We start from the raw sequence: 15,411 nt of genomic DNA, 5'->3' as shown, positions 1-15,411 counted from the left end.
AGGAATGGGGGAGTGGAGAGGGAGAAAGAGTAGGGAAGGAGGGAAAAGGGGGAGAGAAAGTAGGAGAGAGGAGGGCATAAAGGGAGGAAGGAGGAGGGAGTGATGCGATAGGTGCGAGAAACGTGGATGCAGAAGAGAGAGAAGAAAGGAGGAAAGCAATAAATGGGAGGGACGAATGGAGGAGGGGAGAGAATGGAAGGGGAAAGGAAGGAGGGTGCAGAGAGAGAGAGAGAGAGAGAGAGAATGTGCAGATGATTGGGCCTGTGAGGTATTGACGTGATTCCGAGGGCTTGAATGGTGTGCAAATGAGTGTCTGGCCAATTTCACTAAACAAACTATTAACAATCTTCCCGCTTTCGTACTCCCTTTTCCCTTGTATCTGGATGTTAATTCACCCCATCCTAATGTGAGAAAAGGTGGTGATGATGATGATGATGATGATGATGATGATGATGATGATGATGATGATGATGATGATGATGGTGGTGGTGGTGGATAATTATGGTGGTGACGATGATGGATGATTACAGCAGTGATGATGATGATGATGAAGGTGGTGGTGGTGGTGGTGGTGGTGTGGATGATTATGGCGGTGATGATGATGGATGATTATAGCAGCGGTGATGATGATGATGATGACGATAATGACGATGTTGAAGAAAATGCTCCAAGTCTAAAACGTACCCGTAAAAACACACAAATTTCTGCATGTGTCTGTAACTTCAAAGGAAACTCTCTTAATTACAGCGTCTTTGATGACAACAAATCATGTAACAAGAAGACGCGAGAAGAAATGAAAACCGGAAGAAATGAAATAAAGACAAACCATGAAAGAAAACAATAAAAAAAAAAGCACCAAAAAAGAATAACAACGGGAAATCGTGGAAAAACAAAAAGATCAAATTCTACGGGGAAAAAACGAAAGAAAAAACTACAAAACATGAAAACAGACATCGACAAGAACAAAGTATAAAAGATAGGATGGGAATTTTAACACGAAAACTTAGGAGGATAAATTACGATCGGACCGATATACAAAACGACACACACACACACACACACACACACACACACACACACACACACACACACACACACACAATCAGAATAATAAATGAAGAAATGAATAAGAAGTCCACGTCCAATTCCTGCTTCTGTTCCTCGCACAAAGACAGTCCTTCTAATCACTACCTCTGACGAGACTCAATCATGCAACTGGAAGACATCAAGGAAATCCAAGAGAAGTAATACTGGAAGAAAGAAGCCAGCAAGACATGTAACAAAAAAGATAATGATAAAAAAATTACAAGAGGAAAAGACATGAGAGAAAAATAACTCAAAAGGAGAAAAACACGGAGGTCAAAAGGGTCGGAAATTTAAAGGACAGGTGAAAAGATACACCGGTATATAAAATAGGGGACACGAGGGGAAAAGTAAAAAAAAAAAAAAAAAACGGAAACCCGAAAAATAAAATATAATGTCAAGGGAAAAAAAAACGCAAAAATAGAAAAACAAGAGAAAAACAAGACACGAGGAAGGAAATAAAGCAGGAATTCCATAAAAAACCAAGGGTAAAAATTAAACAGAGTAAAACGAGAGAAATGAAACTTAGATTACATAAAAACGAAGGCTAAAAATAAAGTAAAGAGTAAAACGAGAAATAAAGCAGATTCCGTAAACAACGCGAAGGGTTAAAATAAAGCGAGAAGAACAAAGCTAAGACTGCATAAATGACGAAGGTTAAAGGTAAAATAAAAGAAAGAAAATCATTAAAAATTAAAATAAAAAAGCAGTCTACTCATAAAACGAAAAATAAAAAGCAAAAAAATCAATAAAGTCTACTCATTAAACGTAAAACAGGAAGAAGTCAATAAAAAATCAGTCTACTCATAAAATGTATAATCAGCGTAACGCAAAAAAAATTAAAGTCTACTCTAACGTAAAATAAAGGAGAAAAAATCAGTCTACTCATAATTCGCAAAAGTAAAACAAAAAATCAATCATTAAAAAAAAAATAAAAAAGGAGTCTACTCACAAAGCGTAAGCACAAATTCCACCATCTGTCCCCTCACTTCAAAAGAGTTCTCCTAATCACCGCCTCTTTGACGAGTCCCAATCACGTACCAGCCACGCACGGCACGCTATTTGGTCGATCCGCCTTTTGTGCTGTGCTGTGCTGTGCTGTGTTATGGTGTGGTGTGTTATGCTGTGTTGTGTAATGTGTGTGTTGTGTTGTGCTGTCATGTTGTGTTGTGTTGTGTTGAATTGTGCTGTGCTGTGCTGTGATGCGTTGTGTGTTGCTGTGTTCTGTTGTGCTGTGATGCGTTGTATTGTGCTGTGCTGTGTTATGCTGTTATGCTGTACTGTGCTGTGCTGGTTACAACACCCATGGCCACCATTTAGCAATTAATTCCTGCTCGTTAGCGATCTTAAAAGCAAGCCGAACGAGGGGACTGGATGATGTGCAATTTCTCAATTTTGATTCATAACAGGGGAATATGGTTTGATTTTCCAGTTGTGTACCAGACCCCGGATTTTATAATATACAGACACAGATATAGACAGACAGACAGATACAGACACACAGATACCAGTATATACAGAATTGTAAATGTATACAGATAAAGATACACACAGACACAGGATGTATGAGGTAAGAAACGTGTATATTGGAGAACCGCAAACGCATAGATAGACAGATAGACAGACAGATAGATGGATAGTCAGATAGATAAACAAGGTATTTATATGATTATAAAGTAAATACGGAGGTGAGATCACAAAGGTTTGCTACCATGAAAACAATAAAAAAAAAAAATAACGTCACGGTACTGAAAGGGTTAATATAATGACGGGGTTAACTGAAGCTTGTTCCTCATTTTAAAGTTGCAATTCCCGTACTTCATTTTCCATACTCGTTAAGTGACACAAGAAATGGAGCAAAGAGTGTGATAATCAGGTCAGTTATTATATTCTGAACTGACGACTGTTTGCTGTTCCTCGTATTATATTTAAAAATCAGAATTACGGTTCCTCTCTCTCTTGAACTTGAACTCTCTCTCTCTCTGGAGTCCTCTTAATTCTTACCCAGTATTCCACCATTTCAAAGGGGTGCTCTCTCTCTCTCTCTTTCTCTCAAAGTCGATCAACTGTCATCCTCTTAATTCTAACCCAGTTTTCCACCATTTCAAAGGGGTGCTCTCTCTCTCTCTCTCTCTCTCTCTCTCTCACACTGACTGACGTGCCCCGCTGCCCCGCCTGACAGCAGATCACGTGACACAGAATCTCCAACCTGATGGAAACTCAATTTTCTCAAGCAAAATAATGCTACGTTTTATCATCGTGGCAACTGAAATGAGAGAGAGAGAGAGAGAAAGAGAGAGTAGTAGGAGCCAGTAACTAGGCTAGAAAGAAAGGCAAGAGAAACGATGGAAAGACAGAACGAGGAATGATAGGAGAGGGAATGAGCGAGAGAAGTGGGGTGGAACTATGGGTGGAAGGGGAGAAAGAGATAGGAGTGGAAGCAAAATGAGAGAAGTTGGAATGGAAGGGGTGAAACGAGAAGTGGGACTAGAACGGGAGAGGAATACAAACGGCAGAGGAAATGTAGACAATGAGTGATGGTCTATGGAAAGATGGCAAATGGAAGCATGGAAGGGAGGCAAAGGGAAGCGAAAGGACTTGAGGGACAGAAATGGAGAAAAAGAGCGATGGTTCCTGGAAAGGTGACAAATGGAAGGATAGTAGGGAGGGAGATGAAAGACGAGGAAGGTTGGAAGGATGGCTGGAAGGGAGATGGAGGACAAGGAAGGTTGGATGGATGGTAGGAAGAGAGATGAAGGAAGAGGAAGGTTGGAAGGATGGCAAGAAGGGAGATGAAGGTTGAAAGGACGGCAGGAGGGGAGATGAAGGAAGAGGAAGGATGGTGGAAGGAGGGCAGGAAGGGATATGGTGGAAGAAGAAGGTTGGAAGGATGGCAGGAACGGAGATAAAAGAGGAAGGGCAAGTGAGGTAAACTAAAGAAACAATTGCTGCACCCACCTCTCCTGGTAGTAACTGCAGGGGAGTCCCGCCACTATCACAACTCAATTACGCCGTCCTGAAAACAAATTAGCATATTATACTTCCTGACTTTCCAACACAGGTTAATCACACAATGATAATTAACACGGTGAAATGAAGTTGGTTATGCGGAGGGTGAATAATTACAGAAAACTGAGAACCCCCATGCTGACTCGGTTATTATTCTTATTACGTTTAAGGGCTACTGTCTCGAAATAGTTACTCTAATTCTGTGTTTCTTACCCTGTGTTTCTTTTCCCAAGCAGTTTCTTAAAGACTCTTTCCCACCATGAATAAAACCACTGTTAATGTTTGGTGTCATCAAGGTTCAATTCCCAGAATCAGACTAAAATAATTATAGGAGTTACTTAGTTACGAAAAACGTATCTGATACTGTAATCACTATTTGCTTCAACATTAAATCGGTTTTTACTTAACGTGACTCAATGCACACTGCCTGTAATTATTATTTTACTTTCATAAACTGATTATACATTCTGCACGGTAAATAGTATAGTAATTTTCACTTCTCAGGCGAAACACTGTATACATCACCATCATTTTAATCATACTGTACACCCCGCCAACATATAAGACAAGAAGGATTCAGGAATAGGAACAGCAAAGCATAAGGCAAAATCATCACAAGTACCCAAAGAAAATTGCCCTCAAGCCTTTGAAACTCTTGTTTCCACTTCAAGGACCAAATAATCCACAGCAGAAAGCTCCATAATGCCTACGGGATGCTGACCATTCTATCCAATATTAAATTTTAAAAAAGGCAGCACCTTGGCCAGTGACTGACATGATTCTTATTCTGGCTGTTAACTTGCTAGATTAAATAATGTTACATCTCTGTAATTACTTTCAACAAATGCGTCATAGATGAAAATGCATTTGCAAAGGTAAGATCTAACTACAGTCACACCCCAGTATGCGATCAATCGACAGAACAATAAAAAGAAAAAAATTATACTCAGTCTCGAGTAGGCTAAATGATCGCAGAATTTAAGTACAGTCACACTCCGGTATGTGATAAATCAACAAAACGATTGAAAAAAAAAAATATTAACACTCAGTTTCAGGTAAACAAACGCAGAACTTGCCTATACGATAAATGCTGTAACTGCATATGAGAATTCCATGCATACGCGACACTGTCCAGGCAAGCCGAGTCAGACGTTTGTGCCCAGATGGCCAGTGTGTATACATGCACAGAACCCCAATCTAAGGTCTGCGCACATGGCCTGCTTTGTGCAATCCCTCTGAAACTTCATCTCGCTCATCCACTCACTCACTTGTCCCGCAACTGTGATCATCTCCCTTGTGTTCCCTGTATTACATAACCGCCTCGCATATGCATAGCTACTGAAACACCATTACCATCACCAAATAACAGTGCAAAGGGGCAACAAATAGTGCAGTACGGGATATTAAGTGGAGTGATAACTTTCCGTGTGTGAAATACACTTCCTCCTGAAGACCTGGAGTGATCATCCATACCCTCCAACTGTCTACCAGCCTCAGGGGGGTCCCTTGATGATGACTCCGACCAGCCCAGGATATACTTGAGGTGAGTGGCTGAAATGTTTTTTGCGATTTCAAGTTATGTGCTCTTTGGTCTCCCCCCCATCCCTATTAAATCCATGTTAAACAGACATCAGTATGCAATTTCTATGTATGAGATCCGTTTTCACTTGATGTAACACCATCGTTTACCATGGCATGACTATATAGAATACCTGTAAAATAACCAAATCAATTAAGGGCTGAAAGGGGCATAATTCTAATTAACCCGTTAGTTATGCTTACATTAGCTATCAGTAAAATTCTAAAATCAGACAAAAAAAAAAAAAAAAAAAGCCTAACACTCAAAAATATTTTAACATTAACCCGCCCCGTCCCGTCGACGTTTGGGTACGTTGCAACGATTTGCATTTGCCAGTCCCGGCGACGTACCGGTACGTCGTGCAATTGCAAGGTCCCTAATTTGCACAATTTTCAATTTTCGCGCGTGATTTTTCGTATGTATACACGGGACACCTTCCTCTATTCCTCTACAAGATGCCAAGCAGGGACAATGCCTTACACCGCATAACCTCCCCCTCCCTCCCTCACGCCATTGTCTCGGCAATTCACCTGTTACCAGTGACCTGGCCAATAAAGACATTCAGGGCCAGAGTGATTCCCCAATCGATGACAATGTGGAGGACAAGGTTTACATAGCATTAGAGGAAGAGTCAGAAATAATGATCACGTAATGTGGGCAAAAAAGGTCATGAATGGTGATTAGTTAATGAGTGAAACAATGCTTATAATGCCTATATTACTGCTTGAAAACCAATATACTTTAATACTACATATAAATTAGTACCAAGTAAATAAATAAATACCGTTTATGAGTGGATAAAATAGTTACCCTCCCATAGAACTCGTTTTCTTTGGTGCCAGCATGTTAGAAAACCCAGTCAGGTAAGGAGGAACTCCTACCTGGACTGAGTATTTTAAACCTCGGGTGAGCGATTTCTCTAAGAATTTTCGATGTTTCTCACCAACAGCGGAGGTTTTAGCCAAAAAAAAAAATTTCGAAAATACCTCGGGACTGGGGGATGTCGGAGGTGCGGAAAACCTCGGGACGTGACGGGTTAAGGACTTTTAAAATTATGACTTTCAAATTTGTTCATACTGAATAACTTTTAGATTTTTCTACATACAGTACTTCTACACACAATTTTATAAGTTCACTGACAGACACCACTTAGTCTGAATTACTACTATATAAAAATAAGATTGAAATACTTCAAAATATCTGAACTTGCCTCAGTATACTATACATGACAATATACATCACATCTGCCAGTGGCTCCGGCCACTTGGCCATAAGCTGAAAGGCCTCTGACTAAATGCAACTGTAAGCGGTTCAAGCCACTGGCTGAGTCAGGCTTAAAAGCAATTCCTTCTACATCAAATCTGGCTTAGCAAGCTTTTACTGTGAAGTGACAGATCATAAAAATTATAACCCAGCTGAAAAATAAACTACAGCTATGCAGAACATGTAAAAGAAATGAATGTTTCATTTTTTAAAGTGCATATTATGATGAAAGGATCTAATTTGAGTACCGCATTGTGAACAAAACTTTGAAAGGTAAAAATAATATTGGCACTGTTTTACAAAGGATCTGTCAAAGTTTATGAGAAATACCAGAATAATAACTGCTAAATAATATATTTACAATGCATCCACTCAACTGAAGCAAAGCATTTCATTTTCAATAAACTGTAAACATAAGGAACAATCCGCCCTCAGGTATTATTTACTGCACTGCTACACAAAACATTTAATTAGTGCCCGTACAAATTAACTTTCAGGTACCCTGGTACAAGATCACAGCTAACTGATATATCTGACGACACTTCTTTTCTCCCACATCACAAACATTGCAGCACTTTATTGTAATGCAGTCAATCTACTCTCCCATGCACATGACTGATTCTACATTAATTTTTCCATTTTCAAACAAAATGATCTTGTCAGATTTTCTATACTACACACAATTTCCAGCTGGCTTTGGTTGCAGTTTCTGAATGGGAACCGGGGAGTGTTTTACCTTCCTACCCATTTTTTAAACAGAGAAATTATACAATTAACAGCAAAATCATAGCTTTGGTTGCACATAAAAAAGATGCAGACAACTGTATAGAGATCTGGTAAGTTGTAAAGGCAGCCACAACACATTTCATCATCTTTTTTTTATTCTGTAGCTATCCTTCATCATGAACCAACACAATAATTTTTCTTCTAAGGCGGTGCTCTCACAAATAGGGTACCGGTACTGTACTTGTAATGTTTTTATACGTGGTTCGTAAAACAATTACAGTACTGCACTAAAAATACATCAGAAGAGTCTATATGCTGTCTTAACCATGACAATGTGGTTATTTTTTCCAAAATGCTATGCTACATTTATATCCTGTGGGCAGGGCCAAGTCATAGCATCACTTCATAGCTAGCCGGGGCAGCTATAAGCGACAAATTTTGTAGTTGCTGAAACAAGAAAATTAAGAAAATTATAAATCTAAACCAAGTTTTCAATTATCGAAAGGTAGAAGGTTGAGGCTGTGGTGGCATATTTAAGATCAATAGATGAAAAGCTAACCTAACTGAGAATGGACAACCTTCAATCCTAATCTCTGCATCCATTAGATTATTAGAATAACTTCATCATCTTCTGGATCTAACCCTGGCAGCAGTATAAGCAATGATTATGAATTTAAGAAAAATAATGAATTGTACATGGAAATGATTGAAACTTGAAGATCTGAATATCCAAGTTAGCTGTACAATCTTCAAAACTGAAGAATTTAATAACTTAAAAATAAAGCACTTCTCAAAAATTTCAGAAAATTTTGATTTACAGGTTTTATACTATAAACCACAAATAAAATTTATGAAAATGGCTATCGTTTTCAATTTTTCATCTCTCCAATTCCAAGTTTGGTAAAGCTAGCTCATTATTCAGACTTTTAAGTTTCATTTATTTTTGAATGTCATTCACTATAATTTTTTACTTTACCTCGCATTTTCCTTGATTTACAAAGCCCTCTCAAGTTTAATGCTACAGTATTTGATATTTCTGAACTTAGGGGTATTTGTTGACCATTTCCATTTTTTTATGTGTAACATCAATAACTAAACAACTTTTGAATCCATAGAAAAAATTTTGAAAAGATTAAAATTGTGAAATTTAACATGCATTATTGGTAGAAGGCTTTGCCTCGTGAGCTTTGCTGGTCGTAAATATATTCCTTCAGTATCTGACTGAGCCAAGATAAAATGCATTAACCTTCCAAAACATCTATATATTTCTACATAAAGTATACAAAAGCTTTTTTAGCAATGCCTTCTGGATGAAACAGAAGTCTACCTGCTACACATAAAGTATACAAAAGCCTTTCTTACCAATGCCTTCTGGATGAAACAGAAGTCTACCTGCCACACAGTAACTACCAAAAAATTTGATTTCCTTAGTAATGATGCGTGCCAGGTGAACTAGAAAAAAGTTGGGCTACTCGGAACAAATCACAGTCTCCTATTACACCAATGTTTTGATCTAAGGTTCACTTATCTTTTTAAATTATGTACATCAAACATTAATCTTTGACATTATATGTGCTGATGCTCATAACTTACCACAAAGAAGGTATATTCAAGCTGGTATACACGATCTCCTGTCCACCACGTTGACACCGTGCACGCCATGATCGCCGGGCCTCGTGCTGCTCCTTCTTGTTTGTTGATGTCGTCAGCTGTGAGCCTGGGAGATTTAAAGTTGCGGGCAATTTAAATACCCCTCGGCCGGCCTCCTCCTTGTAGTTCATTCACTTTACATTACTGACCTACGCCAGTAATCGATTTATGGCAGTGAACTTAATTTACTCATTTACATTCACTGCTTTAAATCACTGTTAGCCTACTCTTTTACCCTACCAATCTTATGCACCCTCCCATTCTCTCTCACACTCATTCGGCCTGATCTGCTACATTCTTAGAAGAATTATCCATCTGTTCGAGAATCAGGTAAGATTATACATTTTCACTCAAGACGTTTGCTGTATTTAATTTGTTTTTAATACAATTTTAAAAGTATAATTTAGCTCGAGGCATTCTGTTTAGGGTTTTGCTTAATTTGTGCTGAGTTTGCTTAATATTCAACTGTGTACATACATGACCCCAGAAATGCAGAGAAAAGTAATGGCTGCACATTCTGAAAGTAATTTTGATACTGGTAATCACAGTGTGTGGCGAGTGGGGGAAAGGAGATTAGAAAAGGTGAATCTCTCTCTCTCTCTCTCTCTCTCTCTCTCTCTCTCTCTCTCTCTCTCTCTCTCTCTCTGGTTTATTTTGCATATTACACCAAAATAATACTAGTATGTTACTGAAGCAATCATCGATATAAAAAATATAAATACATGTAACAAACTGGAGAATGTGCAGTATGCAAAATAAACGCTAAAGAAAAAGTGTTTCGAAGTCTCCTGTGAGTCACCTTCCAGCCAAACCTATGGTGCCTGGACGCTGCTTAACTCAGGAGATAATTAAATGCACTTAATAATAGACTTTTCCAGCCCTGCATTAATGAAATTCTGGGCTATTTATTTTCCACGGTTCTTCTTTACGGTAATTGCATTTACAATTATAATTACGGTGGACGACAGTAAAACGCAGGACAAGCGCTTTCATAACACTTTGCTAGATCTTCAACATCTCACATCTCTGTGCCATCACGTCCCAAAGAGCAAAAAACATTACAGTTTCTTCATACCGGCACGGCAGAGATAACGAGAAAGTTATAATTGGATGATTATGCAGTTTTAATGACGAAGGGAAATGTTGGAAAGTGTTGTTTTTACGAAGAGTTGCGTGCACGGTGTCGGAGTTCTCATTTCTGTCGCGGGTTCCAATAATTCCTAAGCGCGCTAATTCTCCCCCCAGGGCCGCCTAAATTGGCAGTATCTCAGAGCCAAACTTTTCCACATTGTTGACACCTGCGGGGCTGTTATTCCCTTCCCGCAACATCGGGCTTTCTAAAATAGCGAATGGCGCTGTGACTTTCACCTACGAAGTAACCCACTTCACCGCTATAAAATACTGCACAGTTTATTTTATTCCTGCTACCCCCAGACGATTTAGCTAGTGGAGAATTTTTGAAGGGATTCATGAAGCATAGACGATTTTATTAAGCTTCAGAAGGATTTTTGAAGGAATTAATGAAGGCTAATATCTAACCTCACTAGTTCGAATAATCTGGAGCTCAGTTAATGTAATACTTGTAGAGGGCAAAGTGAAAAACCGCCTAGGTCATGGGATTGGACAGCTGCATTCTTACTATTACCAGACGATTTTATTCAGCTCTGAAGTGGGCTTTTATAGGGAAAAGATATACAGTAGGCCCGTATTCTCGTTGGTTAAGGAGGCTCCCTCACACCGCTTCCTAAGCGATTTATTATGCTTATAACTCCGTACTGTCCTCTTCTGTATCATTTGCATCACTTAAATACCACCATACTCAGCATAAATGACATACCAATTGATATCAACTAGCCGTATCCTGAAATAAATCGCTAAGGATGAGGTGCTACGGAGCTCCCCCTGATCGACGAGAATACGGACCATAGAAACAGTCCACTAATTTTATTCGGCTGTCTTAAAATGAAATATCGTCCGTCGGAAGTAAGACGAGTTAAAAAATCGTCCTGAAGGGCTTAATGAAGACTACAGCACTTCCTTCACTACAAGAAATCCCCAGAGCTGACTGAAATCGTCTATAATGGGTTTGTTGTTACCTGCCAAAGATCCCTAACGCCTCCTCAGCTCAGTTGATGGCCAAGTGTAGTTATTTTGGAGGCTAATTTTGACCAGTAACCAAGGAGACTCGTTCTTTCCATATAGCTTAGAATCATTCGAATTTCTCGCCACCATGACTTCGTATTCAGGCTGTGAGAATGGTCCAGTTCCCTCAAATGAATACAAACCAGCTGGAGTGGAATGGAAAAAAATCTAAAAAGCGCTGCCAGAAAAGAAAAAAAGAAGACTAAATCTCTTAAAATTCTAGATCAGATCACATTTTTAGCTCCTCCCTTCCTATGACTCTCTCTCTCTCTCTCTCTCTCTCTCTCTCTCTCTCTCTCTCTCTCTCTCTCTCTCTCTCTCGTAACACATTTGTAAACCTTTCGACATTTTCCTCAGAGATTTCATTCAGCCTCAGACAGACTCGTAATGTGGGCATCTCTCTCTCTCTCTCTCTCTCTCTCTCTCTCTCTCTCTCTCTCTCTCTCTCTCTTTCTCTCATTTGTAAGCCTTTCGGCCTTTCGGCCTTTCCTTCAGAGATTTCCTAATTCTGGCATTTCTCCCGATTTCTCGTGTTTCTTCAAGGACCTTAGCAGACGTGACGGGAGAGAAACAGCGGTGGAGGAGGAGGAGGAGGAGGAGGAGGAGGAGGAGGAAGGAAGGAAGGAAATGGAGGAGGAGAAAAGAAATGGAGAAGAAGGAGGAGGAGGATTATCAATATGGATATGGAGGAAGAACTGGACTGAGAAGAAGAAGGAGAGAGAGAGAGAGAGAGAGAGAGAGAGAGAGAGAGAGAGAGAGAGGAAAAACAAAAAACTTACGACCACACCACAACATTTCTGACACACGGATCAATCGGTGGACGGGGAAAAAAGAACAGGAGGAGGAGGAGGAGGAATACAAAGGAGTACAAAGGAAAGCAAACAGCAACAGACGCTTTGGTCCTTTCAAGGCTGTTTGTTAGAGTACACTATGACTACGAGATCTAATTCTACCTGCTGAAGAATAAGGAAAGTAAAGCAAGAAGGCTCCCTCTGCCTCTATACTCTCCAGGGAAAAGTGAGAAGAACCACCATGCAGTACAGTAGAGGTAAAAAAAAAAAAAAATAGTAGAGAAGAAAAATATGGAATGAGGGGATGAGGAAATAGAACAGACGATAAGGAAAATAAAGTAAGGCAACTCCTCCTCCCCCCCACTTGAGAAGAAGGTAGAAGAAAAGGAAGAGTAAAGGAAGGAAGAGGAGGAGAAAGGCAAGAGGGGAAATGACAAGAAAGGGGAAAGAAATTGCTGGTCATAGAGGGAAGAGGAAAGAAAGAAAATAAAGCAAGAGAAAATGAAGAATATAGAAAAGGGGAAAGATGAAAATTTACCAAGGAAGAGAAGAAAAAAAAAAGGAAGAAAAACCGGATAAGTTATAGAAAGACTAAACCCACCTTACCCCCCTTACCCCCAAATTTACAGCACCTTGAAGAGAAGGGAGGAGGAGGAGGAGGAGGAAGGGAAGCTAAAAAAAAAAATACGAGGGAAAGTAAGACAGGATGAGAGCACGAGAGGAAAATAATGTGAGAGTCCAAGGAGGTGGAACTAAAGGAAAGAACAGAATTTTTTTTTATATATTCGGGAAGACATCGGTATATAATAAGGGCTTAAGGTATATCATGAGTATTGGATTTTTAGAACACTGTCCAGGGGTATATCGTCTCCTGAACCCTCCCCCACTCAGCTAAGCAAGTATATTTGACAGCCCCTCCTTCCCCTCCCCATACCAAGCGTCCTTTACCTGTCCTTAGACCTCATACCGTTACCTCAGGTCCATGTGTTCATTATCCTCTACAGTACAAGTGCCAAACATTCTGTATATCTACCCCATTTATTAGAAACTGTAAGAATGCGGTGCTTACTTCAGCCCTAAATGTACCAAATATAGCCTAGAAGATATATATACTGTACCGACTTTCATTTTTTTTAAAACCAACTCCTATAGCTACTTAGGTGAAAGCCGTCCCCATCTACTCCTCCTGTTTCTCAACCCCCCACCCCTCTGACCTCTAAACCTCCTGCCTCTCTATCCCCCCCTCTCTTTCTAACTCCCAGATTCCCTCAACTCTCTTGCCCACTAACCCTCCACTCTATAACACCCTCCTCCTGTATCACTCACCCCTCTATCCACTAACCACATGACTCCATCTGAAACTCTTGCCTCCTATCTCTTGCCTCCTATCTCTTTAAATCTGAACTTTTAACCTCCCTTTGCCTTCTGACCCTTAACTCTATACCTTTAAACACCCTCCCCCTACATCCCCCATCCCTTAATTCATCAACCACCTGACTTCACATGACACTCCTGCCTCCTGTCTCTTTAACTCTGAACTTTTAAATCCACTTTCCCTTTTAACCCTTTGTCCCTCTAACTCTGACTTTAACACCCTTTCCTTCTGAGCCCCTGTTCCTTTAACCGAGTACCTTTAAACCTTTTTCTCTTCTAACCTAGTCCCAGCAACTCTCTACTTTTAAACCTCTTGCCTTTTTAACCCACTGTCCCTTTACCTTTAACTTTAAAACCCGTACCTTTCCAGCCCCATTTCCTATAACCTTTAACTTTTCTAACCTCGTCCCTTTAACTCTCTACCCTTAAATCCCTGCCTGTCTAACCCTCAGTCCCTTTAACAATCTACCTTTAAATCTCCTGTCCTTGCAATTCCTGTCTCTTTAACTCTCCACCTTTGAACTCCTGGCCATCTAATCCCGTACCCTGTGTCGTGTTTCAGGCGCCATGATGAGGCCACAGGGACAGCAGCTAAGGTGTGTCCTGCTCCTCCTCGCTCTAGCAGGTCAGTTACCAATGGGTGCGGTGGGGCGAGGCAATCAGGGGTGCGGTGGGGAAAGATAGGGTAGGATACAGTAGGGTGGGCGATGCCAGGGGTAAAGTATGGCTAGGGCGGGACAGGGCAATGTAAGGTAGGCGGGGGAAAGACAGGGAAAGAACTTGGCCTAGATTTTCGTCTTCTTGTAGCTTATTTTACGTAGATGAGTGGCAGAAAAAGAGTACATTACGTCTACGTTCTCTCCAAAGCACTTCTTCGTGACAAGCATCACATTTTAGTGATAATCCATTGTTACACTGCCGCATTCAAGACGGAGAGATGCTAAATTTTGGCCAAGAGTAAAAAGAGTATACGTTGGGGCGTGAGAGGAAAGGAAAGGAAACTGCAAGGAAAGGTAAGAAGGGGGACGGCAAAACAGGTTAGGTTAAGGTGTGGTCGACTAAAGCAGAACATAACACGGCAGGACAGGACAGAGAATGGCAAAATAAAGGTGGGTAAGGTATGGTAGCTTTGGCCGAGACAGGTCATACAACGCCAAGGTAAGGAAGATCAGGGTAAGGTATGGTAGGTAAGAGAGTATGGTATGGTATGGTATGGTAGGTTAAGACAAAGCAGGGCAAAGTAGAGATATGTAAGGCAGGGAATGGCAGAAAAGGGCACGACAAGGCAAGAAACTAGAGGACAAAGTAAATCAAGCTACGTAATGATATACAAAGGTAAAGCAGGGCAAGGCAAATCAAGGAAGGTCAGATCTGGGATTGTCGAAATTACTGATGTATAGATCAGCGTAGGTTAAACAGCAAAAAATTTAAGTTACATATGGTTCAGGTCGTCTTCACACATTCCATACACGATTTTATTTGATTAAACAGTGTATGCTATCGATTTATACTGTCATGTTTAGATAATCCGACATTTGCTTGATCATAATGCATAATATAGTGCTTGCAATAATTTCATTTCCATTTGCAGTTTAAACGGTTCTTCGGACCTTAATACATGTAGGCTATGGTCAAAGATTGCAACATACTAATACAGCTGTGTGTGTGTGTGTGTGTGTGTGTGTGTGTGTGTGTGTGTGTGTGTGTGTGTGTGTGTGTGTGTGTGTGTGTGTGTGTGTGTTTATACATTCCAGGAGCCACCACGGAGACCCTACCCACCCTCACCCTCCAACC

The 15,411-nt window shown here is 40.2% G+C and overlaps 1 protein-coding gene across 1 annotated transcript in view; it reads left to right on the top strand.

The window, feature by feature from the left end:
- The window catches only part of LOC145393675 (sodium-coupled monocarboxylate transporter 1-like), a 154,530-nt gene extending 140,229 nt beyond the window's left edge, over nt 1–14,301 (top strand). Inside the window, exon 12 of the mRNA XM_080267725.1 lies at nt 14,180–14,301. Within this exon, the coding sequence (XP_080123851.1) occupies nt 14,180–14,301 (122 nt within the window). The remainder of the gene's footprint in view (nt 1–14,179) is intronic.
- Nucleotides 14,302–15,411: the final 1,110 nt, after the last annotated feature.

This window comes from Coenobita brevimanus, chromosome 25, assembly GCF_032717465.1.
Source record: "Coenobita brevimanus isolate Jiangsu-jjx chromosome 25, ASM3271746v2, whole genome shotgun sequence".
Classification (NCBI taxonomy): domain Eukaryota; kingdom Metazoa; phylum Arthropoda; class Malacostraca; order Decapoda; family Coenobitidae; genus Coenobita; species Coenobita brevimanus.
Note: the sequence above shows the minus strand (reverse complement) of the source record. Positions and strands in the feature narration are given on the sequence as shown.